The sequence below is a fragment of the Solea senegalensis genome, linkage group LG9 (genome assembly GCF_019176455.1).
Source record: "Solea senegalensis isolate Sse05_10M linkage group LG9, IFAPA_SoseM_1, whole genome shotgun sequence".
Taxonomy (NCBI): domain Eukaryota; kingdom Metazoa; phylum Chordata; class Actinopteri; order Pleuronectiformes; family Soleidae; genus Solea; species Solea senegalensis.
Genome location: NC_058029.1, coordinates 17,386,149 through 17,412,531, shown reverse-complemented (window position 1 = coordinate 17,412,531; position 26,383 = coordinate 17,386,149). Strand labels below are relative to the sequence as shown.

At 42.7% G+C, this 26,383-nt stretch overlaps 2 protein-coding genes across 3 annotated transcripts; one reads left to right on the top strand and one right to left on the bottom strand.

Moving 5' to 3' along the window:
- Nucleotides 1–362: 362 nt before the first annotated feature.
- Nucleotides 363–23,500, top strand: zgc:158766 (uncharacterized protein LOC100009641 homolog). 2 transcript variants are annotated; one of them, XM_044034201.1, is made up of 24 exons: nt 363–639; nt 4,997–5,194; nt 6,203–7,433; nt 10,749–10,925; nt 11,571–11,694; nt 12,370–12,463; nt 12,999–13,085; nt 13,583–13,699; nt 14,015–14,113; nt 14,431–14,573; nt 14,664–14,802; nt 14,920–15,042; nt 15,160–15,324; nt 15,466–16,331; nt 17,260–17,509; nt 17,811–17,900; nt 18,167–18,391; nt 18,607–18,777; nt 18,873–19,050; nt 19,434–19,550; nt 19,932–20,204; nt 20,735–20,961; nt 21,693–21,761; nt 23,121–23,500. In XM_044034201.1, the coding sequence occupies exons 1-23, from the start codon at nt 571–573 to the stop codon at nt 21,735–21,737; spliced, it is 5,208 nt and encodes a 1,735-aa protein (XP_043890136.1). In that variant the 5' UTR covers nt 363–570; the 3' UTR covers nt 21,738–21,761; nt 23,121–23,500. The 2 variants fall into 2 exon arrangements, with proteins under 2 accessions (XP_043890136.1, XP_043890137.1); XM_044034202.1 differs by lacking the exon at nt 21,693–21,761.
- si:ch211-269k10.4 (uncharacterized protein LOC100150242 homolog) lies at nt 22,797–26,383 on the bottom strand. The gene is made up of 6 exons (XM_044034203.1): nt 26,200–26,383; nt 25,473–25,660; nt 24,444–24,563; nt 24,273–24,329; nt 24,085–24,192; nt 22,797–23,996 (listed from the first exon to the last, which is right to left on the bottom strand). Exons 2-6 carry the CDS (start codon nt 25,644–25,646, stop codon nt 23,874–23,876), a joined length of 582 nt encoding a protein of 193 aa, XP_043890138.1. The 5' UTR covers nt 25,647–25,660; nt 26,200–26,383; the 3' UTR covers nt 22,797–23,873.

Below are 26,383 nucleotides of genomic sequence, written 5' to 3'. Positions count from 1 at the left end.
ATAAGCTGAAACCCTAGTCCATTTGTATTGTCAGGACAAAGAAAGACCTTTGTGGCAGGAGGGGAGGAGGGGAGCTGCCGGTGGAGGTAGGGGAGCGAGGGGTCAGGAGGGGCAGAGAGGATTTAGTCAGAGTCCGACCCCTGCTGGGTGGAGTGTTGGGACTCAGGGAGGTGGGGGGGGGGCTGCAGGTCAGGTAGTGTGTATGTGTGTTTTTCTGAATGATGAGCCTGAAGTTGCAGCAGTGTGCATTTATCCAGCTGGAAGAGGCTTCAGTAGCAGAGCAGCAGCAGGGCGGGGGAGGTTTTTGCTACAGGGAGGGAGGGAGAATGAGTGACGGGGAAGCCAGTGCACTGCCTCTCTCACGCTCCGACTGGAGTTCAGTCTGCTCCAGTTGCCAGTGCCACAGCACACTGAGAGACAGAAGGGGAGAGAAATGGCTCCAGACCTGTTGATATCACAGCGATGACCGACAGAAGCGCGCACAGAGTGGATCGTACGCTGGATTCCAGCTAGTTGGAGTTAATGACATTTGTTCACTGAAGTTTTGGATTTGGCGTGACCGTTTTCTAAATGCTGTCGCTGGGCAAAATGCACTCCAGAGCAAAGTCGCAGAGTTGTGACAACTACCTGAGTATTAAGGTACAAGCAAATGTTCACCCTAATGTCTGTCCGTGCGTGTTTCCTGTGTGCTTCCTTTCCTCCTCTGTGTTTGCTGTAAACCTGGCTTCTTCTGAACCTTCAGTTGACTTTGTTGTGTGTGTGTGTGTGTGTGTGTGTGTGTGTGTGTGTGTACACACACTCAGAGGATTGATGTTTTTAATGCCTGAACTTGTAGATATTTGATATTTTGACTCTGTACGCTGTAGCCAAAACATTGCCGATTTTTTTGCACAGGCGTAGAATGACGGAGATGGACGTACAATTTGTACAACAATCAAAGGATTTTCTTCTTGTTTGACGTATGCACACACCACTTCTTTTCATTTAGTTCCAAGTATTCAATCCCTTTCTGTTAGTGCCATACGGTTACTAAACACAGAAATAGGAGACGGCTTATCGTGGATAATTGACATTACTAGTTTTTGTTTTATTTTATGGCTGGATCAAGATATAGACCGATTATTTACAAAAGCAATGTTATATTTGTGGGAACAGGGGAAGAAAACAATAAAACAATGTAGACACACTGTCATTTGTTGGGTCAGCAAAGTACACAAATTTGTGTCCTTTCTGATAAGTCAGGTTTCTTTATCATCCTCCCACTTGTTTTGGTATGCATCCTTTCTATATTTACCCTGCAGACGTATCAACAGTCTTTGTTAGTCTCCTTTGTCTCTGCTGTCACTGCTCATCACTGCTCTGATTGGTTGAAGGACTTCCACTAAATGTGTACTTTCTTTTTTCTTGATTTCTCTTCTGCGAAAATCCTAATCCTATATACTGTATGTGAATATGTGCATATACATATGTGTATGTGTGTGTATATATATGTATATATGTATATATATATATATATATTTGACATAAAGTCTTCTCTGGTTATTTACATGGGAAGTTTTAATGATCATTAAATGTACAAGAATAATCACTTTGCATCAATCACCAAATATGACTAGCAAAAAATTCTATTGTATGTTATAGTCAGGTAAAAGTATGTAAAATCAAATGACTGCAAATAAAAAAAAATAGTAAGTGTATAGTGTAATAGGGTCTGTATGTAAGTGGGTGGGCCAGGTTATCACCTCCAGACTTCCATTATTGTATCGCACTCACTAGGTGCAGGGCTTTCAGAGGTAGCGTTTATCTTGTGAGATAACATTTAGTTGACAGACTTTTTACAATGCTGTTTTATTACATGCTGTTGTCCACTGACGCATGTGCTAGTCTTTGGAGTTTAAGGGTTTGTTTTCGTATTAAACGCATCACTTCAAGCGTGTGTTTGTTCCCGTTACAACGCCGTCTTATTGACAAGTTTGTGTCTCAAGACTCTGAAAAGTCACTCCAATAACTTCTAAGTAAATGTAATGTTTTGATTCAACAAGTAACCTCACTTGGTTATCTCAAGACAAACATATTATTGTTGTTCTTAAATGTATCAGGAGTTATTCGAGGTGGAAAATATGTGACTGCGATTCTTCTGATAGTAATTTGATTTGTGCCAAAGTGTTTTGTGTAATTGTGCCGCTTTGGACTTGAAGACAATTAATTGTTCAGCCCAGTGTGCTGATCTTTTGTCTGACTTAATATCCCAGCTCCTCTTTTTATCTCCCCTCCTCTCATAAGATAAGATTTCCACTGGTTGGAACTGCGGGCTCCACTGTGTACTAAGGTCTCAGTGTGCTCCTTTGTTGGCATCCTGGCACCTGGCAGCAGGGCAGGTCTGAGCAACCTGTTGCTTTTGTCAGCCTGCTGCCTTTGAGGCTGTAAGCAGGTTGGTTAGTGAGCAGTCTGTATTGGGGCTCTCCCGTTACACTCCCCCCCGGTGGCTTCATGCTCCACTGGAGGCCTGGTAGGCAGCGTCTTTTGTGTCCATGACCCACTAAATGTGTCAGTGACCACCTCAGCTCTTCTCTCTTACTGCACTCTCTCTCTCGTCTTTCTCTGTTATGCACCCCTTCCCCTTTTCATTTCCCCAACTCTGTTTTTCCCCAGCTTTTTCTGTCTGCCTCAGAGGCTACTGCTGATTCACTGAGAGACAACCCCCCCCATCACCACCGCCTCCCTTATTGTTTAGCCTACTTACTTGCCCTGTGCACCTCTTGAACAGCTGGCTTATCAACAGCACAGACAAAAGTGTCCCACCTGGAGCTTCAAGTCATTCATTATCACCCAAGTCCTCCATCACCGCGGCTTACAAAGACCTGGCGTCAGAAAGAGTGGGACTTCCCACTCCACTCCACTCCTGTCCTGGCCTGGCTGAGAGTCTGAGGCCAGGCATTCACATCCATACACAGTGCATTGCATTCCTCTGTGGCTCAGAGTGGATGAGAAGCTCCGCTCTGGCAGCTTAGCTCCGTGAATCTGCTGAAACATGTGCATACGTCTCCCTCTGTTCGAGGTGACACTTTTAGCAAAGCTTCAATAGTTCCTGACAATAGAGAGTACCTGTACCTGAGCAATGATGTAATGTTTATTTAGCACAAGTCTGAATGGAAAAAAAACAACAACAATGTGTTATGCAACTATTGTTCAGATCAATGCAGTGTTGTGTGTGTGTGTACTGTATATTGCTGCATTGGATTACATGCACTGCCACTCCTGTGCAACAGGTTGAATAGCATTTCATTGATCCCTGAGCTGCTTGAGTATCTGCTCTTGAGTAATTGATCTTCAAAACACTGCCTCTGCCACTGTTTATTTGTGCCTTGGAAACCTGAAGAGAAACTCACTCTTCTGCCCTAACTATGTAAAGAGGGCTTTCCTCCCATTGTTAGCTTTCCTCCAATAAAACACCATGTTATTCTTCTCCTCGCGGGTGCAACAGTGACTAATGCCCAGAGACATTTTTGTCTCACTGAAAGCAGGCTGACTGTTAATGGAGGTAGGCGTTTTGTTTCATGGGACCAGCACTGTGCTGCTCATAGCACTTAAAGAGGCGGAGCGCACAATGACCGCCTTGTAGCAGAGCGATGGCATGTGTACCAATGCGCTGAACTGTACTCACTCCTCTAATTGATGGTGCTGAGCTGCTTAGATCAACAGGACAGATCCTACAAAGGGGTGAAGCACGGGATGTCTGCCAGACGAAATACACCAGAGCACAGGCCATCTCTTCTGTAGCCACTGTTTTTTTATTTTGTTTTTTTTTTCTTCTGCATGGTACGCTGTTGTAACAGTGTGGGACTTTTTCCTGGCATTGCTATCTGCCTGTATGGTTATCACTGGACTCAGATGTCTCTATTCCACTGTTGTGTTCCACTCGGGAAGATAGCAGAGGGATGTTTGGCCTTGGCTCTCGCTGCTGAGAGGAAGGTCACAGCGTTAACTGTGAACGTCACCTCAGTCAGTCTCATTACACGTTGTAACTAACAGAGATCCCACCACTGGGGTCACCGGAGTCACGCCACGGTCAGATAATACACAGCGATGACATTGTTGTTATTAGAGCATAACATCGCTCCTCTGGCCAGATCGGAGTTCAGTCTGGACTTTCCAGTCTGGCTGTTTTTGTCCACGGACGGTGACGTCATCATGACCAGGTGTTTCCCCTCTCTCCAATGGAAAGACCATCACAGCTGACATGTCATGTTTCCTGTCATGTTTATATTTCCTGACAGTCTGGCTAAGTGCACTGTCAATTTCAACGTGGTGGAACTGAAAAGTCAACTTGACAATATAAACTTGCAATATCTTTTTTAAGCGGTCATAAACGTCAGATTTTGGCTATTTCAGATTAAGTCATTTTAAGGATTTTAAATAGATTAACATCTTCCTCATCAGTACTATTAACTGGAAGTTTGACAGTAACATTAACATCACGCTGAACAAAAACAACAATGTTATACTTTGTTTTCTCTATTTCTGAGTCCTCTGTTGACTACTGGGATAGCACTTGGTTTGTGAGGTGTAAGTTTTTTGGAAGTGTAACCTGTTATTATTGGTTGAATGGGTTTTTAATCTGGGATTGGGGAGATCATAAAAAACAAATGTTCCAGGTTCTGATTAAACACTTTAATCTGAAAAGCTGATTACAAACTGAACAAGAAATGTCACTGTTCGGCTGCTCGCAACCTGTGCCCACATTTATTGATGCCATAACCTCATCGACACCAAGTACATGTTGCTGGAAGAGGCAAAAAAGCACTAAATGGATTTATTTTTTTTCACTCCAATTAATTTGTTCCTTTTTGATAAACATTTAAAGTCTCATATATGCCGCAGTGTTTTGATGAAAAAAATAGTCTCCTGTGTAGCTCTGAGCTTTAATTGCAACAGCATATTTACTGCAGGACATGATCAAACATGTCAATCCTCAATTGTCTGTATTTTCCCTCAGGACGCGGAGTCTTTGGACAACTGCATCCAGAACACCTTGTCGGCTCTGTACCGCCCCTTCACTGTCACGGCTGCCACTGTCCTCTGGCAGCTCTTCAGTGTGGTGGAGAGACAGTACCGCGGAGACGGCCTCCGCTGCCTCATTGACTTCTTGCTTCCTGCCAAGAGGATTCTGCAGATCATCCAACAAGAAACCTGCGTGAGTAGCTGATATCCTCGACACGGAGCAATCTGAGAATGCCCGCTGTGATTTGTTTCTGAATTCCTTCTGAAGTATAGCCCGGCCAGTGATGTTTGACTCGGATGAAGAGGATGAGGAGAGAATGTAATAAAAAAAGCACCAACAAAAACAAGGTTCACCGTGTCTGTGAAGCGTTTACTCGTGCTTTTCCAAATTCCTCAAAAGGAGCATAATGCTCCTCTTGAGAGATAACCACCTGGAGTGATAAGACAAAAAGTTTGCAACAAAAGAATGTGAGAACAGTGAAGCGGAGTGTGATTATCTTTGCCGAGTGGGAAGACTGAGAGACAGTTGATAATTGTTCTAAAAACAAGCCGTAAAGCAGCCAACTTCTCTGAATCGGGAAACTGGTCTGTGAGAGAGACGCTGCCATGGACGCTTGTGTCCAGAGTGAAACTTAATATTTGCTTTCAAAAGCGTTGATTGCTGCGAGTTAGGACTGTATGAGCAAAGCAGTGAAACTTTATTCCCCTGCATTCATCTCTCTGGTGATTACAGTGTGACGATAGCCATGGAGCAATAGTATCACCTAAGCCTTGCCCCTGAGAACAGTCTGAGATGCATGAGAGCCTTTGTGTTGCAGGCAACACGAGAGGCTTCAGAGGAAGATCACATCCTCCTTTGCCTTGACTTTCACAAGAGCTGAAAAAGCCAACCCTTGAGCGCCATATTCTTACTCCCTCTGTGGGTCTTCTTTTTTTTTTATATGCTGTCACTGTTAAGATTTGTGTTGTTGTTGTTGCTGCTGTGAAACCAGGCCTGATCAGACAGGTTTTCCTCTTTGGTGAAATGATCACTGACAGTGATTCATCTAGAGTGTTGCGTGAAAACATTTCGCCTCTGCATTAAACATGTGTTTGAACACAGCACTTGTCCTGAAATGATGCAAAGCATACCAAAGTATCATAATAATGTATTATGAGAGCGGGTATTAATTGATTGTCTCCTCTTCGGTTTTTCTCTCAGGTGAAGTTCAGAGGCTTGCTGTTCTATCACGAGGGGTGGCCCCTCTGCATCCACGAGAAAGTAGTCCTGCAGCTTGCCCCTCTGCACAAAGTCCGTCTAAAGCAAGGGGACTTCTACCTGCAGATAGTTCCTTTAGGACGCAAGACTGCCAAGCTCGTGATAAAATGTTTGTCATCCAGTGGGCAGGCCATTGCGGAAATCCCTATCGCAGAGAGCATGTACGGCAGCGTCTTCACAGCTGAGTTCCTGCAGAATGTAACGCGCGACCGAAACCTGCACCCGCTACAGAACTGTCTGCTCACCACTGGTACCTCTGTGTACAGGACGCCGTGGAAGAACGTGGTCAACCCTCTGTTTGTCAGCAGCACGTCAGAAGCCATCATGCAGGCCCGCTGCAGCAGAGGCGGCTTCCGTGGCCACCTCAGCACCTGCAGCACAAGCGGGTCCACGGGGACGCTGGACAGCCACCGCAGCTCCAGAGAGTCCCTGCACTCTCAGGGAGCGGACTCCATCTTCTCTGAGCCCGCTTCACCAAACACGGACCACAGGGACCCGAGCGAAGAGAGCCACGGCAACAGCACAACGGACCCTACTGCACCCCTCATTAAGATTGAAAGAGCCACTGAAGAGTGTGGGACAGGACAGGGGGATGAGGACAATGACTGTAAAGAAAGAGGGCCAGGGTCCAAGATGCTCTCTTTCAGTACAGATCTCAGTAACCCAAGCCCTCGGCGTCGCCTCCCGAGGGACTCTGTTGCCTTTGAGAGCAAGAGACTTTTTAGAAAATCCTACATGGAAGCCTTGCAGAACCCCATGAGCCTTGGGTCCAGCTCTGAGTCCATCTTGGAGGAAAGCCCTGAGCACAGTGCCGGCCTAAGCGAAAGAACAGTAACGGCCGTAAGTAGTGGCTCTGACACCCGAACCTCCTCCAGAGAACACTTGTCGAGAAGGCTGGGCGGCCGTGGATGGCTCAGTGGTGATGACTCCAGGCCCAGCACACCTTTGCTTTACTTACAGAGGGGGTTACGGAGTGCAGAGCGACGCTCAAAGTCACTGGAGAGGGCTAACAAGGCAGGCCATGTCAAAGGGCACCGCGAACGATCCTCCTCCGGAGGCTCGGCAAACACATCGCCCAAAAAACTGATCAACGGCTATGCTCTTCGCTTTGGGAAGCTGGATGTGGAAGCAGCTTTTCCTGGTTCTGAGAGAAGAAGCAGCAAAGAGGAGCCAGGTGTGTAATCTCTCTCCCTGATGTAAACATCATAAATACTGGCAGACACCTTCCTTCACCACAGTGACCATGTGTGGGCAGTGTAGCTTATTTTCAGTTAAACTCTACATTTAATACTCAAACCTACAACGCCCGGCTGTCTGAGAATATAGTTGATTATATACTATGAGCATAAATATTTAAAACTGACCTGTTTTGAAAGATTTATTATATCAGTACAACTAATAACACAGGGTAATAAAGATGTAGTGTGTCAAATACTACATTAAAATATCTAAAAAGCTCAAGACTGTTATATATATAGCCAACACCAGTGACGGTTGCTGGTCTTTGGAACAGGGGAAGCTCATTTCAGGCCACAAACGAACTGCTTTTTAGAATTTGAATTAGTTTTATTTGCACACACACACACACACCAATTACTGAAGTGTATTAGATTTAATTTGAAATTCTGTATTTAACCCACATAAACCTGGTGCAGGAGCAGTGGGCAGCATTTTATCTGTGTCCGGGGGAAACGGAGCTTGGGTACCTTGCTGGCACCCCAGCCGTTGACCTGTCCTGAGATTTGAACCGGTGACCCTCTGGTTACAAGCCCAATTCCCGTCCACTTGGCCACGCGATTGTGAAACGACCACAGAGTCTTTACTGAACAACGTACACACACGCACGCATTAACTGCATGACGTCCTGTTCCCTTCACGTCTATCTTAAAGCTCCTAGCAAATGTGCAATTATATTTATTTACTACCATAAATGAAAGCTATAACTTTGTCAGACTGAGTAAGAAACGTAAGAAACTCTGGACTAGTGGAAAGTGTGTTGTCTTTTGTTTGTGAATTTTATTTGTCACTTAATGGAAGTTGGCGTCTCCTGCATGTTCTGCCACCAAAGCTCTCCTCAGACAACGATGCCCATGATTCTGTGCAGACTCATGGCTTCATCAATCTAGGCCACTGTTTGGATTCAGAGACCCCTAGTGGCAGAAATGGGACTTTAATGGTTAAAACTAAATGAATATTTTGAAATTTTGATAGATACTTGGAAACCATGACGTATATAGAATCACAGAAAAGAAATGATTTTGTTGTAGTCGTATGTTCCTTTACAGAGTCTTACAAGCTGACATGTTTGGCTTCCTGCAGCAGTGAGTGGGTGAATCATCAGTCCACAGCTCATCATCTATCACTTATCAAATAGTACAGCCCGAGGGTGTGAAAACCAGGTTTCACTCTTTAACAACTGGATCACTGTGGTTTCTTACCACGGTGTGTGTTCATACCTTGCAGCAGGACTGATTGCAACAGTTCATGTGTTCATGGCTCAATCTGAAGTTGAAGCATTAACACTGTGTCAATGCAATTTAAAAGCCCACGCTGTGTGTGTGTGTGTGTGTTTTTGGATCGTCCCAACCCTGGAAACAAAACCTTTAGTCACTTCTGTGTGTTTTCTTTTCTGCTGTCGGTCTGTTGTGTTTTGTGTGGGTCCATGACGGGCGGTTCAGGACATCAACAACATGAGGATGTCACAGAGGGAATCGGGCTGTTTTTAGAAAACACGGCTTCTCTCAGGAATTGAAATGTCATCGTATTTACTGTCGACCAGGAGTGTCACATCATAGTCTCCCAGACATGAGCTGTGTGACCAGGTTATACACAATATATAAACGGATTTGAATGTACTAGAGAATACTACAGAAATTAAACCACATCACTATTACCCCCTATTACCTCACAGGGGATTGTATTTCAACGATTGCAAAGCAGGTTTCCCGCAACAACATTTCAATAGACACAAAGAATCCTGTAAACCCAGTAAACTAACCACAGGGACCCTGGCATTCCACATTGAGATGACCCTACAGTGTTGTTGGAGCTGGGGGGCTGCGCTGATCCCAGATGGGACGCCTCATTTACAAAAGTTTCCTTTGTTGAACCAATCAGCCACTGGGGATTGACAGAAAAAAAAGGCCTTTCAAACTGCGCCTGTGTCTTTGGAGAGTCCATTCACTCCAGAAACACGAGACATAACTTGTACTCACTCACACTGCTCTGATGAATATCCTTCACGAGGGTTGTATTACTTGTGATATGCCAAAATACTCACGGTATAGAAAGCACGCATTACATAATTATTATTTATGTGACCATTAAAGTTGTAAAGTAAAGGTTTAACCCCTTTGAGGGCATTTTTAAACACATCCAGCAGAGTCCTGACTTTCACACAGGACAATACTCAGGAGGCTTTACTCTACTTTTGCCGCTTCCTCTCAAAACAAAGCAATTTAGGAAATGTGCGGCAAACACAAGCCAGGCTACACAGTTTCACAGGAAATGCACTGTGGACTGTTTGAAGACAATGGAGGCTGAGCTGGCAGGGTTTACTGTCACAGGACAGAGCAGGACAACACAAGAGGCCGCAAACTGTTTAGAAGGACAACACTCAACAGGTGACCGTCACATGGTCGAGCAAGAGTTTATCGTGCCGTTAATATAAATTAAATTTACTGACTGATGTCCTCAGTGGCACAGCGAGTCCTCTTTAAACTGAAAGGTCGGGGTTTGGTTTGATTCCAGTCTGCTACTCTACGTCCCGATGTATCCTTGGGCAAGACACTTAACCCCAAGTTGGTCCTTATGGCTGTGCCATGGGTATGAAAGCTGTGTGAATGAATGTGCTGCACATAGTCATCAAGACTAGACAAGCACTATATAAATACACACCATTTACTATTTATTATCTTTATTTGTCTGATCAATCGTCCAAAACCCAATAATATTTGCTTTATCATCATGAGTGACAGAGAAAAGCGACACAGCATCATAGTAAACAGAAACTCTGTGCCGCTCTATACGTCACTTACTTTATTAAACCATCTTACCCATGTTGTTGGCACTTCATTGTCCACTGGAGTATACACACATTTTCAGGCCGTTTCACTGCCTCAGGGACAGGATCGAGTCTAAAAAACAAACCAACTGTGAAACCACTTGGGAATGTCACGAGCAGGTTTCCTGTAAACAGAGCTTTGGGCTATGTACTATAAAGGGACTGAAGGCAGAGGAGGTGAAGATATGAGAGTCTAATAACAGCAAAGTTAGCCATGACTCAGGGTGACTAAACACCTGGTCGCCGTGATGAGTCAGTGTCGACTCACTGCAAGAGCACTCCTTTACCTTTTACCGCTAGTAAACACATGTTTCATGAGGTCATTATGGTGAGGTAAGAAAGCACAGAGGTGAAAGGAAACAATCACGTTTTGATTGATTGTGCTTTCTCTGTAATCACGCTCGCTATTTGTGTTTTCCTCCACAGGGCATCCTCAGGTGTGGTCTGCTGGAGAAGAGTCACATAGTCCGAAAGCTGCCAATGGGAACGCTGTCAGGCTGGCTTCAATATCGAGTTCCTCATGTGACCTTAGCCCAGCCTTTCCCAAACTGGTGTCAGAGGTCAATCAAGAGCTGCTCACGTCGGGTGCTGTGATATTGCCAGGTAAGATATAGATAAGGTTAATATTGTTAGACATTTGTACTGCAATGTCGCACAAAGCAGTTGAAATACAACAATTGACCACACAATGCGGAACAGTTACAGCACAGAGAGGGATCCTTTCACTGTGTATTTTGCAATGTTGTTAGCCAGTCTTAGTATGTTGTTGTTGTTGTTGTTGTGAAAGAGTGATTCATGTTGGCTCTGTAAAGGTGGAACTATGATCTTTGAACGGATGTGATGGAACAATTTAGATTTTAGAGCAGTGGACAGACTCTTATTCTGTAGAATGATCATAATTACAGATTTAAAAAAAAAAACAACTGGACACTTAATGACGTAAATGTTCTCAGATGGAGGAGGAACTAGATAAAGACATGACTACTACTTTCCCATCCACCCAGTTATTTTTAATCATGATAAACCACGTGGTCAATATGTCTTTTGCACTGTTGGCTGATGTCAGTTCATGTGAGTGTTTGGTCGGTGGAAAAGACTGAAGTCAGAAACTGTCATCTTTAATTAAGCGAGCTTTTTTCAGGTACTGTTTTCCCCCAAGCTTCCAACAATTACCTATCTCCATTAGATGGCAAAATTGTCATGACATCTGTGCATGTTATGTGTTCACCCCGGCCTGCTCTCTTCCAGGAAACAGAGACCGCAGTGGGAGGGCAGTACTGCAGGTGTGCACCAGATCTCAGGTGTGGCCAGGTGAGAGTTGCACGGTCAGTGAGCTCACCTGCTTACTGGGCTACTACTACTCCACACTGCGGTAAGTGGCACATACGCAGGTTTTATTTTGTTTTGTCTTACGACACTTCACCACACAGCCAGCGTCTCATCCAGAATGTGTGAATACATTTGACTTTTTTTTAACATAGAAAAGCTTTGAGCTCATTCGTTCATTTAGAAATGCTTCTGCAGTTTGTTTATAAGCACATTATATTGATCGTACAATATAATCAATACAAGCAATTTTATTTATATGGCAAGAAATGGAGAACACGGAATCAACACAGGACTTTAATTAGCTCACATTTGTAATTGCAGACAACTGATGACTAGTGTAGATTTTTTGTCTAATTATAATGGCGTTTTACTCAGTCATTATCCATTTTATATGACAGCTTCACCTATGAATGCACTTTTAATACAATTATGACACATACACAAATAAACAGTTACATGTAACTGTTATAAATCATTTATTTAATGCCCATGCTTATACATGTGCATGAAAGACATGTTAAGGGTCTTTTTTGTAAAGGCACATCTCGATTTGTTTTCATGTATACATAGTACATTTTATCACTAAAAATACATATAATCACCAACTCTGTTATCCAAATCTGAAATGCTCTCGTGTTCTGGATTTAAAAACACAACAGAGACTGCAGTCAGCTGTTTGACAAAGACTTTACACTCATTTTGAAAGCTCTGGTTTCAGGAAAGAACGGCAGGATCAAGGTCTGACTGTTGTAATAGACAGCAGGAGGCAGCAGCCTGTTTCAGCTCTGTTGTCATCTCTGGCTGAACTGCAGGTGAGCCCACAGTGGAAAATGTGTAATTACCCTCCAACACGCCCAAAGAGTATTCAGCCCTAAATCATGTCATGCATCTCACTCTGTCTCTCCCTATATGTATTTTTTTTAAAAACTACACTAAAACACTCTTCACACATTTACTTTTTTTCTGCCTCTCAGTTTCAGACATGTTTTTTTTTTTTATTCCTTCTTAAAAGGACACGCCTTAAATTTGAGGTGAATGCGTATCAAGACATTTCTGTGAAAAAGACTAGCCTCGGGGCTCTGGTGGAGAAGCCTGTGCTTACTTGTCTGTTGTTAACCACATAGTGGGAGCTGGTCGGCTACAGCCAACTCACCAGAGACATGTCATCACATTGAGATGATAAGTTGCTCTCTGATGTAAGACGGATCATTCCGTAAACCACAACATGTACATTAGACGTCACTTTAAGAGCCTATTCTCCGCAGTGCAAACACACATCTTGTAATTTTTTTTTTTCCCATTTAAAGATGCTATTTTAAAATGGCATGTGTGCCCTATTTTTTTCAGGCTTTAGTACCAAATGCACTTTACTCAGTTCTCTTCCTGGGGGACAAAGAGGCTGCAGTGAAGCCTGAGCGAGACATCGACGTGCAGGTAACGACAGAAGTGATGTTTTTGTGTTTTTGATAAGACTCAGATATGATGAATCCATCTGATTTCATCACTATTAGAACTATGTATTGGCAGGAATCTGACGGTATAATACATATCCTGATACTGGGGTGATGCTATACTATAAACAAGGCAGTATATTGGGATTTTTCCTTAGGAAAAACTCTCTTAATATACAATTGACTGTGTAGTGAGAGAAGAGAGTCAAACAAGCCGAAAGCCTTCTGCCAACTAATATAGATAGATGGATAGATAGATGGATGAATGGATAACTTTATTTACCCCCGAAGGGAAATTGGGTCATCGTAGAAAATAAGTCAAAAAAATGATGATAATAATGGCAAAGATTGGAGTGGAGCTGGAACTGGAGTTTAGACAGTGTAAGTTACTGTGGCTGTGATTACGCACAAGAGAAAACACTGACTTTGTGTGCGTGCGTATGTGTTTCTTTTTTTTGTTTTGTTTTTTTCTTGCCACAGACTGAGACGCTGTCATCTCTGAAGGCCCTGCTGAAACACATCGACCAAACCCAGCTCACACGGGATTTGGAGGGAACGTTCCACTACGACCACAACCACTGGATCCACTTCAGACAGGTGGGCGTGGCACATGGGGGCTGGACTGAGGCCAGCATTAACACACTGTATTTGTAAACTTTCTTAAGAGCATTTTTTTCACTTTACTAAAAGGTGTTTGTGACCAACAGAAAAACAATACTACACAGTTGAAGGACAGTTGAAACCTGATCACTTTCCTTGACTCAGCAACATCATTTCAGATTGTGGTCATTTTTCCAAAAACCTTTCCTTATAATAACATGCACATTTTTTCAGATTCTTTTTTGATTTTTTTTTTTTTAGGAAACTTCTAATTAGCCTCCTTCTCGTTTTCTGCGTCTCTCTTTCTCTCAGAAAATCGAACCGTTTGCCAGCAGTTGCAGTGGGGCCATCGCCTCCCTTCAGGAGTCCATCAGCACACTGAGCAAACGTGGCAACATGAAGACGTCAAAGGTCAGAACCCAGTCGCCGTGGGCTGTCTGGCCTTCAGATTTATGTGTCTACACACAGTAGTCTTGAGTTTCATGGTTCACCTTTGTGACCTTTGTTCAATAGAGAGAAGTAACCTTGGAAAGATGTTGTTCTTAATATGAAATAATAAAAACAATTATTTATAATACAGAACCTGAATCAGTATCAGCTGTACTGACCATGTATGAGAGCACAGAAGAAATATGACTAAAATGACTACAAAACACAAATGTCTGGTTATACACATATACATTTGTGTGTGTATAATGTATAACTACCGTTATGCATGTGTTATTCAGGAGGTGTCTGAGGCGATGGAACAGCAGAGGCATCTTATGAAGCGTGTGCTGGATGACAACCGTCTGAACAGACTGCGCCTAGAGGGAGGAACTGTGTTAGCCCGCATCAGGAAGGAAGAGGCCTGTGAGAATGAAATCTACAGGTACTGAGGGGAAAGTGCGTGAACTTTCGATGGAGGGTTAACGAGAGGGGACGTGCTTGTTTGACCATTTGTGCCGTTTTCTTCTTTCAGGGACACGATAGACAGGTTAAATGCGCTGTACAACCAAGTAGATGAAGAGGTTCACGAGCTTGTGATCCTCTCCAACAAGTCTCAGAAACAGTTGGAGAGCCTGCTGGAGGTGCGCAAGTTTGAGGAGCAAACGCAACAGGTGAACTCAAACTTCACTTCTCCACACATGTCGTCATCTGTGAAGACTTTCTTTGCACTCTATGAAAAGTTGAATAGCAAATTTATCCAAAAAAAAAATCCCCTCTCCACCACCTAGATCAAACTGTGGTTCAGCGTAGAGGGGGAGAAGCAGCTCGCACCTATTGACTCTCTAAATCTGTCTGTGACCAAAATCAAGGAGATGAGAGAGAGCTTGGAAAACTTTCTGGAGGAATCTGTGGTAGGTATTACCACAGCACAGTTCCTCAACATTTTTTAAAACCTATGCTGGTGCGGATTAGTCCCTATGTGTAATTTTCAGACAGTGGTTAACACTAAATTCATCTTTTCCTCACAGCGCCAACAGAGACATGGCCTGCGGCTTGTGAAAGAGTCTCCAGAGTCTCTTCCAGGCTCTGCTCTCTTTGAGTTTAAGCAGCATCTGGGCTCCATTTTAAGCAGAGTCGAGCAGAGGAAGGCCCACCTTGACATCCTGAACAACCTTTATGAATTCTATGACTCAGTAAGTATTAAAAATGTCAGATTTACTGTACATTTCCAATTTAAGACACTGCATATTCTTATAAAATCTCAAACCTTTAAGATTGTAGACCTAAACGTTCCACCTGTCTGTATCTCTTATATCATATTTTCACATCCATAGGCAAACCAGTGGATGGAACATTGTCAGGATTATTTTCATCACCTCAACTTGGACAGCTCAGGTGTTTCGCCGTCTGTGGTGCAGGTGCTGCAGGATTACTGCAGTGAGGCATCCAAGTTCTCCATGGACAACTTCAGCACCCTCAATGACATGGTGCTGTCACTGGAGAGTCCTCAGCAGCTGGAGCAGTGGAACACTGTGTGGCACCAGTGTCAGCAAACCAAACAGCAACTAGAGGAGACTTTGGCCCAAGCCATGACACCAGCACTGACCTCCACAGCTGTAGAGATGATGGCTTCCTTAAAAACTGCCGAGAGTCAGATCGGCACAGCAGAACAACATAGCGGTAATAGTTGTGTGGTTTTACCGGGGCCGATGACGCCCTTGTCTTTTGAGGATAACAGGCCTCATTCTGCTGGGCCTTTCTCCAAAAGCCCCTCCAGTTCAATCTCCTCCTCCACGCACTTCGCGTTCCCTCCAGACTCTGACAGCAAACTGAGGCGGAGCCCGTCCATGTTCGACGACACGGACAGCGACTGCACCATCGACTCGACCATATCCTGTCACTCGGAGCCCGTCTACTCCGGGGCCGCCCGCCTCCGCAAGCAGCCGATGAAGAAGATCATGAAGAAGACCATGAGCTACGAGCTGACGCCGCGGGACAGCGGGCACTCGGATGTCAGCCACATTCACGGATATACGGGCGTCTACATCAAGGGTTTGGAGGTGGCAAACAATGTGTCTGCAGAGAAGAAGCTGCAGAGGCCGGATGTGATGAGCCCAGCGTTAGGACGGAGCCGCAGCATGTCCACACCGTCCAGGGTTCATAACAGACGCAGCGATGGAGACGGAAAGAAACAGAGCAGGTGAGGAAGAGAACCACTGTGTTGTGTCTAGAATAAAGGAAAGTACTAGGCCATTTAAAGATCCTGCACAGGAGGTTCCAGTATAAGAGGCCTGATCATCCCAGCTGCAAAGGACTTCCTTGAACCACTCACAGCCAGACTGCCGTCAGACATTTTTGTGCTTGTTTTTAAATAAACCTTTAAAATGGTTTGTTTAGTTTGTTGCTGGTGGTTTCTTGGGTGTTGGGAAGAGGGAGGCTCCGTATTCATGTTGCGATCAGGTTTTCCCCTAGGCCTGGTCCTAACACAATCACAGTTGACCTTAAGCAAAGTCATAGTCCTGCTTAGTTATTGTATAAACTGTCAGTTTTATGATGTTGGCGAAGCTGTTTGTCTCTGGTATTGTTTTTATTAATTAGTCTACACCAAATACTAATGACACAGGACTATGTTCGCATAGTTATTGAATTAAGCATAATTTAGTCTTAATATAGATTAGTGCTCTAACTACTCTGACTGTTACTTTCATTAACATTATTTAAAACTAATATGTAGGGGGAGAATAAAGTGGTAGAAGATGGATGGATGTTTAAAAAGGTGCCTCACAGCAAGAAGGTCATCGGTTTAAATCCAAGTTCAACCTAGGGCCTTTCTGTGTGGATGACTGTGGAAATATGCAGATTAGGTTAATTGACCATAGGTGTGTGAGTGAATGGTTGTTTGTCTCTATGTGGCCCTGCGATGGACTGGGGATCTGTCCAGGGTTTATCCCGACTTTTCGCTCTATGTCCGCTGGGATTGGCTCCAGCTCTTCTCGACCCTCATGTTGAGGATTAAATAAAGATGAGAAAATCAGACAGTCATTATTAGGTTTGTCTGGATTAGCTTCTTTTTTTGCCGGTGTAATGAGTAAACAGCACGTGTCTTGTTGTGTCCTGATATTCACCAGTAAAGTGCAGCACATCATGGATGAGATGATCTCCACAGAGAGGGAGTATGTGCGCTCACTCAGCTACATCATCGAGCACTACTTCCCTGAGATGGAGCGTCTGGATCTGCCCCAGGACCTGCGGGGGAAGCGCAGCATCATCTTCGGGAACGTGGAGAAACTGTGGGACTTCCACACTCAGTATATCCTGAAAGAGCTGGAGTCGTGCGCTCACTCCCCGCTGTCTATCAGTAGCTGTTTTCTCAGACACGTGAGTCCACGCAGTGCGGATCTGCCCCGAGGCAACGACACACTGACAATTTAAAAGCCGCACTCCATCATGTCACCATCGCTGTAATGATGTGTTTTGTTTAAAACAAGTAAATAGAATGTTTCCAGCGTAGTGACGTAGTTTCACTCTCTCCATGTTCCATTACAGTGTGTACATCCACGCATTTAAGTCAGCATCATACAGCACAACTCGTACGAGCTGAATCATTCTCAGTCAGCGTGCCTTTTTTTTTTTTGTTGTTACTTTAGTCAGTGTTGTAACTTGTTAATCTTGTGTGCAGGAGGATCAGTTTGGAATGTATGCTCTGTACAGCAAGAATAAGCCCCAGTCTGACGCTCTGCTCAGCAGCCATGGGAATGAATTCTTTAAGGTGCGTCTGGAATCTTGAGTGTTTCTGGAGATGTCAAAACAAAACTATATTGCTCACATTTATTCAATAATTAAGTTTAAGGCATACTTTGTGTTTCGGTTGAATAAAAATCATAACAGCTATTGCATTTTTAAAGATTTCCACAAACTGCAGTTGCACAATTGATTTTGACCTTTGCATTATCAAGTGTTTTAGTTTGTAAAATAAAAAAAGAAGACGCAAACAACATCACCGTATTAATCGTTACTACGTGTGTCTTTCCTCAGAATAAGCAGATGGAGCTGGGGGACAAGATGGACCTGGCGTCCTACTTGCTGAAGCCCATCCAGAGGATGAGTAAATATGCCCTGTTGCTGAAAGACCTGATAAAAGAGTGCAGCCAGTCTCAGGAGCAGGAGTTGAGGGACCTGCGCACTGCAGAGGAGTTAGTCAAGTTCCAGCTTCGCCACGGCAACGACCTGCTGGCTATGGATGCCATTCGGGGCTGTGATGTAAGTAGTAACACATGAGACATGTGCCATTATAATGACTGTTTTTGATGTCAGCATAAAAGCCGCGCACCACTTAAACAAGGCACAGGTCATTGAATCTCTTTTGGAGTTTGAGGTCATCTTGTTATTTATACAGTAGGGTGAGGTCAGAACCCCCGTCAGGAGGGTTGTATTGTTCTCTGTCACGCATGTGAACGGTCACGCTTCCTCTCCAGGTGAACCTAAAAGAGCAGGGTCAACTCCGCTGCCAGGATGAGTTCATAGTCTGGTGTGGACGGAGGAAATACCTCCGCCACGTCTTCTTGTTTGAAGACCTCATCCTTTTCAGCAAGACCAAGAAGATCGAGGGAGGATATGACTTTTACATCTACAAACAGTCCTTCAAAGTAAGAACATGGCTTTTTTTTTTTTTCTCCATCATCTTTTTGTCTAATGACAGTAAATCTAATGTGTTGTGCTGTTTTTATTCTTTTCCGTTCAGACAGCAGAGATAGGCATGACTGAAAATGTTGGCGACAGCGGCCTGCGCTTTGAGATCTGGTTCCGTCGGAGGAAGTCACAGGACACGTTCATACTTCAAGCCAGCTCGGCAGAGGTCAAGGCCGTGTGGACCGCCATCATTGGAAAGATCCTGTGGAGGCAGGCACTCAGAAACAGAGGTGTGTTCCCATTTTACATTGTGCACTTTTTAAACGGGCGACATGTGTGGCCATTAGAGTTAAAAATGGGTACTGCAATCCAAACTTCCCCCCCTGCTCCAGTTCTAGTGGGTTGCCAGGTCATTTCCAAAAAAGAGAGAAACACGTCAGGGTAGTGGCTAGCACTTTTTTAGCAGGAAGGTCACAGATTTGAATCCTGGTTACTGTGGTTTCCTATCAAAGTCCAACAAAGTAAATTGTGGTGAATTGACTGTAGGTGTGAATGTTGTTTATATCAGTTATATAAACATTTTATATAACTTTTATACATTTCTTACATAATACTAAGCCTTTTTAATGTTACCTTTGTTTCATTCTATATAATATTATTTGTTTGACTCCAGAGTTGCGCATGCAGGAAATGGTTTCTATGGGGATTGGAAGCAAACCTTTCATGGACATCAAGCCAAGTGATGCAGCTATCAGCGACAGATCCATTGACTATATAATGAAAGGGTCAGGTGAGATGTTCTTGTACACACACACACACACATATTTCATGTCTGATGATAACGACGTGTGGACTCTCCACCTCTCTCCAGTTTGTTTCCCTCTATCTAAGACTAAGCATGAATTAGTGAGGTGTTTATGTCTTTTCTTTGCTGAAACCTCAATGACTTGACAATGAGGTGTAAGTCATATTTTGGGGATTTTGTTAAGTAAACACAGAGGATGTAATCTCAGCCATACTTAAGTTTTAAATATCATTACACTCAGTAAGATATTTTGCACGGGTTTAACCAGAGAAGTTTCACCTCCGCTATCATGATTTAAAACCGCGGGAATGTTGATACGTACGTGTCCCACTCTCTCACAGCTCACTGTGCTTGTCTCTGCTACAGAGTCCAGGACGAGAGCCTCCATCGCCGTGTCCTCATTTGAGCACTGCTCTTCATTCAAGAGACCACACTCCACCATCTCTAACAGCAGCACCTCCTCCTCCAGCAGCCAGTCGTCGTCCTCCCTGCTGGGCTCGCTCAATCTCCACCTGTGCTCGTCCCCCTCACATCCGCACTCGCATCCATACCCCGGTGTTCCCTCCTTTGCCCAGTGGCCCTACGACTGTATAGAGGAGGACGAGCTGGAGCAGGACACTGGGAGCCAACCTTCTATGAGTGAGTGTCCATTTTCAGTTAGATATTTGTCAGATAGATGTTGAATCTGTTTATCTTTTGTGTGAAATACCACCAACAAAAGTTAGTGGTGTTTCTCTTATCTCAGGCCTTCACTTCATATAAAATAAAATAAAGATATTAAAGAAGACATTTCTGCTCCACTTAAGTCAGCATTAATCTCTATTACAAAATGCTTCACGAGGCAATATGAAGAAGATGCATGAAGGAAATACTAATTCTACTAAAATGGCCTTGCACTTTTCTGTAAAACGTGACAGAAATGGGATTTTGTACAAAATTATAAAGAAACATAATAGAGCAAGGTATTCAAATATCTGTGTAATTACCCTTCAAGCCTGTATGTGAAGCAATGATGAGGATTTGTCTGTCACTGTCTTTCCTGCTGTCACCACTAGGAGTCACCTGAGTCCAGTCTGCACATTTTTTATTCCATGCCTCAGAGCTGTGAGAAAAATGTAAAAACTGTGTCATAATATGTCTGTGTGTTTTTTTTCTCCGCCGTGCCACAGTCATTGAGAGCTCAGAGACGTCCTCCCGCTGCACGTCCAGTGAGAGTGTAGCAGGGCTCAGTACACTCCCCATACCTGTGCACCCTAACATGGTCATGGACTCCTACAACAACAATGAGCCCTCCTCGTTTCTGCGCTCCTCCACACCTCCCTCTTCCAGTACGTCTCCTTCGATATTCCAGAAAGACGAAGACCTCCAGCCACAAGGCACCAAGTTCATCACAGCAGTGAGTGTTTGATTACTAGTTTTCTTAAAGGTCCAGTGTGTCCAGAGTTAGGGACACCTGTTGTCCCTCCCTTTCTCAACTTTCATGAAGAAAGGATGTCACTCGTAGTAAGTTTCCACATTAAAGCGTAATTAGGCAAGCGGTAAGCCTTGGGTCAGGCTTGAGAACAGTACCTTTACTGTGCCTGATGGCCATGTCGGCGAGGTTAATGGTCTTTCTAGTCTTGATGACCACTCAAAGGTCAAAGGCATCTGAGACAGAGCCAAGAATAGAACCCACAACCTTCGAGTTGAAAGATGACATGCTCTACCACTGAGCTATCGCCGCCCCTAATAGAGATACTTAGCGTGATGACGTACCGGTGCCACAACAACGGACAACTGAGGACGTCCAGCAGCTCGTTTTTTCCTGCTCAGTCTGTGGCTCATTTTCAGTTCTAAAAATGCTGGGCTCGAGTGGACAACAGGTGCACAGAAAGCACAAGTATGTTTCTTAAACAAAAAGAAAAGACTAGTGTGTCTGTAGAATAAGTAAGAAACCCATCCAATAATGTAAGGAATCCTGTTATACACTCTTACACGTATGACAGTTGTGATCCTCATCGTAGGGGGAACTGGTTATTTCAGTGATTGGGTTTAATTTAAGACTCTTACAACTGAAAGGGAAGTGACAGAAAATAAAGTTGCAGCTTTGTTTCACTCACAACCTTTCTGCTGTTCTGTTTTTGACAGAGGAAGATCTCTCATGTAGCAGTAGGCCTTTCTACTGTGGTCTGACACAGAAGTGGGGGGTTTAGCTCAGTAAGTAATGGTGTCACCAGAGTGAACATACATACATATATATATATATATATATATATATATATATATATATATATATATATATATGTGTATATGTATGTATATATATATATATATATATATATATATATATTCTGTCGTGTTCCTTTGTTTCCTCCGAATACTGATCTGTGTGAACTGTGCTTTGGTGTCCGTACTACCTGCTGGTTTGTTGTGCTGGTTTTCTTCTCCTCTCTTTTGTCAGGTTCAGTTTGAGTTGTGAAGAATTGCATGCTTTATGCATGTTTACACACACACACACACATATGCATGTTCTAGTATGCTGTCTTGTGGCCTTTATGGTTTAGGGTTGAGACCTCCCCCCCCCTCCCGAATACCGTATTTGACAGATGTCCTCTTATTGTTTTTGACTTCATTTTTCTCATGCTCTCACTTAACTCTTAATTCTCTATTGTTTCTAAGGACAAACACATACATTTTTTCACAATTATATTTAATATTAAATGTCCAACCTATAAAATGAGACTACCTAGGAAGTGGAATAAATAAAGTGAGCATTTTAGTGTGTAAAATCTTTAACCCTTTAACACCTAAATGTCAAGACTTTTAACCATAAAAGGACCAGAAAATGCAGTTATTTACAATTTACTGCATGTTTAAATATTGTTTTAACAATTTAAAATGCAGAAAAACAAGAAGGTTTATTTAGAAAAAGTTACATTTGAAATTTGAACTGTACAAAACATATTTACAATAACATTTTTGTAGCCACTCAATGTTTCTTTGTCTCTCAAAAATAGAAACTGTGTACAAGTGTTCTTGCCACTCTCTCCTCTCTGGTGACAAAGACACTGATAACCGTTGGATTTTTTCTGATAGCACAAGCTGTCTTGGAATTGCAGTAAATTTGCACGTGTGCAACACATTGTGATCTGTATCAACATTATTGACTCCATGTATTTAATATAGAATGATATATAGTATAGTGTAGTAGTTTAGCATTTTATTTTCTTCTTTATTTTCTTCTAGATTTAAAAAAAAATGTAGTTTAAGGCAATAAAACCAGAAACTGAACATGGTTTTATAAACAAATGTGATGACCAGTCACCACTAAAGATTTTAGGAATGTAGGGTCACCCCTAACTCTAACACTGTCATTATAGGTTTGACAATATCCATAAACTTCAAAGTAAAGCTTGTCTTATGCCTTTTTAAATGCTTTCAAAAAAATATTTTTGAAAATGGCCTTTTGTTTTCTTAATGTTGCATGGCGATTCAATTAAAATGTCCTGAGTGTCACATGTTGTTGTTCTTGCTTTTCTAAGATCTTAATACCGTGTTACTTCTCTTTCTCCGCAGCTGTGAAGTCCTCTGACTGAATGCTACTTGATGCCTCAGCAGTTTGTGTATCCAGCGTCCAGCTTTCGCGGCACTAAAAACCTCAGTGGACGAAGTTCAGCTGTTTTGTTTTTTTATTACATTTCATATTTCAAATTGGAAACGGACACACAATATACACTGTCATGATGGTACGTCAGTGGTCTGTACATTTGTTTTTAATGACCTAGGTATGAATCAGTGTTTATATTGTAGATGAGTTGTTTTTTTTATTATTATGTATTCTACAAAGCAAACAAAAACAACAGACAGCAGGCAGATGCAGTGTTAAACTGTCATGTTTCTTTCGTTGCCAGTTCTGTGACAAGTTTGTACAGATGATTAAAAATGTTTCAACCACACACTGCAGTATTGATGTCTTTGCTGCAGTCAACAGGAAAAAAGAAGCTCTAATTCACGAGCTAAAGTGAGATCAGCCAAAAAAAAATAGGTATTTCCACTGAGAAGAAAGCACGAGTGTAAAACCACATGCACTCGCACGCAGACGAGAAAAAAAGAGAACACACTGCAAACTGAGACCCACTACTGCCGTTAGACAGACGATGCAGGGGTTGAGGAGGGTAAAGAGAGGGTTTTCCTTCACAGGACACAAGCTGACATTCATTTACCACAAGCCTTATACTCTCGGTCTCAGTCAAACATCAGACACAGACCACAATCCGGTCTGTTAAGAAGCTACACGAAATGTACCAATAAAAAAAAAAATACAACAGTTCATTTAGTTCTGCTGTGGTCGGTGACTGGCGATTTTGCACGTTTCTCTTTAGAGAACCAGAAGCAGAGGATTGCCGAGAGAAAAACCTCAAGCCCCATCACACAAAGTGCCAGTAGCTCCATCTGTGAGAAACAGAACATTAGTTCCTCATTAGGAGATGTAACTTCATCAAAAACACATCAGTCGTTCACAGAGGAGTGTCACACTTACCTTCAAAAAATATTGATTTTCTATATTCCATCCAGCCAAGTCAACGCCTATCAGACAGGCAGCCAACACGGCTACAATAATGCAGCCACAGTTCACCTTCAGGGACAGCTGGGACAAAAGTCATTCAGTGATATGTCATTAAATAATCCATCCTCATTAGCTGTGACGTGTTGTCATCCTACACTTACGGATAATAATGCTGGATATTTGAACAGCAGGTTGGACACAACTCCGGCAAAGATGAACTGTGGAGAGATGACAGGTGTAAAAACCTCACCAACATTACATCTGACAAAGTAAAAGGCTTCATTCAAAATCAATCAATCAATAAATAAATGAATCCGAGTGCAGAGACGTACGAGCGTTCCGGTGAGTTGGGCAACTCTGAACAAAGTGAAGAGGGACACGTTTATATTCTGGGACACAGCGAAGACAATCCCCACTCCAACGCTGAAGAGACCACTTGCCACCTGCAGAGACTTACACAGGGACAGACGAGAGGATTTGTACATGCACATTTATGTGTGTGTGTGTGAGGACTTAGTCTTTGTTACCTAGTTAGGACATTTTCTGGCATAAACACTGACCTTGTCAGTGCTCATCGATCCAACACCAGGTCCTAATGAGGCAGAACTCATTTTTCAGGGACTGGTTAAGTGTAGGACTAAGATTTTTATTGTAAGTCGCTTTGGATAAAAGCATTTGCTAAATGACAGGTAATATAATGTAATGTAATGTGATTTAAAGTGTGGTTTGATTAGGGTTGTGGTTAATGGTTAAACTTGGCCATGACGCTGTGTTTAGGCTGTCCTAGTGAATGGAAGTCAATGCAGTGTCCTAAGAAGAATAGCTAGAAGAATAACAAAAATGTGAAGCAACACATTTAACACCATCACATGCCCCTATTGAATCTGACCTGCTTTCTTGACTCTTAAAATGCTTTCTATGTATTCCAAAGAAACAGGAAACAGTTCATCAGCGTGATGAACTTTTGTTTGTTTAAACGTTCTTCCAATATGGAGACTTTTGGAGAGTATGATGTGAGACGATGAAAACATTCATTAAATTTCTCTGTTATATGTGAAGATGTGCAGTTTCAGTCGTATGTGTATAGATACAATTTCAAAATTGTGCATTTTTGTTTCACTTTTAGGACATATTGGTATAATGTGTATTTTGTTTTATCCCAAAAAAGAATATGGAGACTGAATGATAATTACTCTTCTTGGCAGAAAATGGTGAGAAATCCTAAGAAGATATCCCTTGACTGGAGTTGGCCTGGGCCAAGGCCACAGTTTTATAGTTTATTCTTATTGACTGTTGCATAAGATTACATTTGAAAGTTTTTTTGCATTTTTGTCACCGATGGGACGATTGAATGCTCTTACCCCCAACACAGCAGGCTGCTTCTGCAGCAGCCCGTGCAGCTGTCCTTTGTTGTCTGGGATGAGCACTGTAGCTTGGTACTCTTGTATCTTGGGCGCAAGCAGCTTTTGTCTGCCGGCTCTGCTCAGCTCCTCGTCACCTCCGTGGATGTCCATGTCAACGTCAACACAGGCCATTGTTTTCCTCCGATCTGAAATGGATAGTGTTTTCCCCACATGAACCACAAGAATATAATCTAGAAGTTTTGAAGTTAAATTAGTACTACTTTTGCCTTAGCGTCAGGACAACCAAAAATATGGCAAAGCCAGTGTTAATTAATGCTTCTGTTTTATTAGACGATGGGAGGGAATTGGAGATTTAAATAATTATGTTTACATGTTTACAAGTATATATGTTTGCAATCCATCACTGGAAATATAAGAAGTAAAGTTTTTTTGTGTGGTTTGATCAAGTTTTTTTTTGTCAAACAAAACTGTTTGACAAAAAGTAATAATATTTCAGCCTACAATAAGATAGGTATGTGTCACATATTTATCCTATTATCAATAATTAAACAGAAAACTACTGTCTATTCTTATCCATATAAGCCTCGTATGCTTTGTAGAATTGTACATGCACAAAAAATATCTTGAAATATATTGTATTTGATGCTCTTTAAATATTCTGTTTTGTTTTGGGGTTTTTTCCAGTGTAAAAGTCTTAAAAAAAGTCTTAGATTGAGATTCTTACCACGGTTGTCTTGAGCAGAATGGATTTCGGTCTTTTGAAGTCTCTCAGACAAATGCCTCGTTCTTTCTGCATTTTCACTTCCCCGCAAATACTTTGAAATATGAGGTAATTTCGCACAGGAACTTCCTCATCCACCTGTCAGTGTCTGTGTTTGCTTCTCAGTGACCATTTGCCGTGCCTTTTA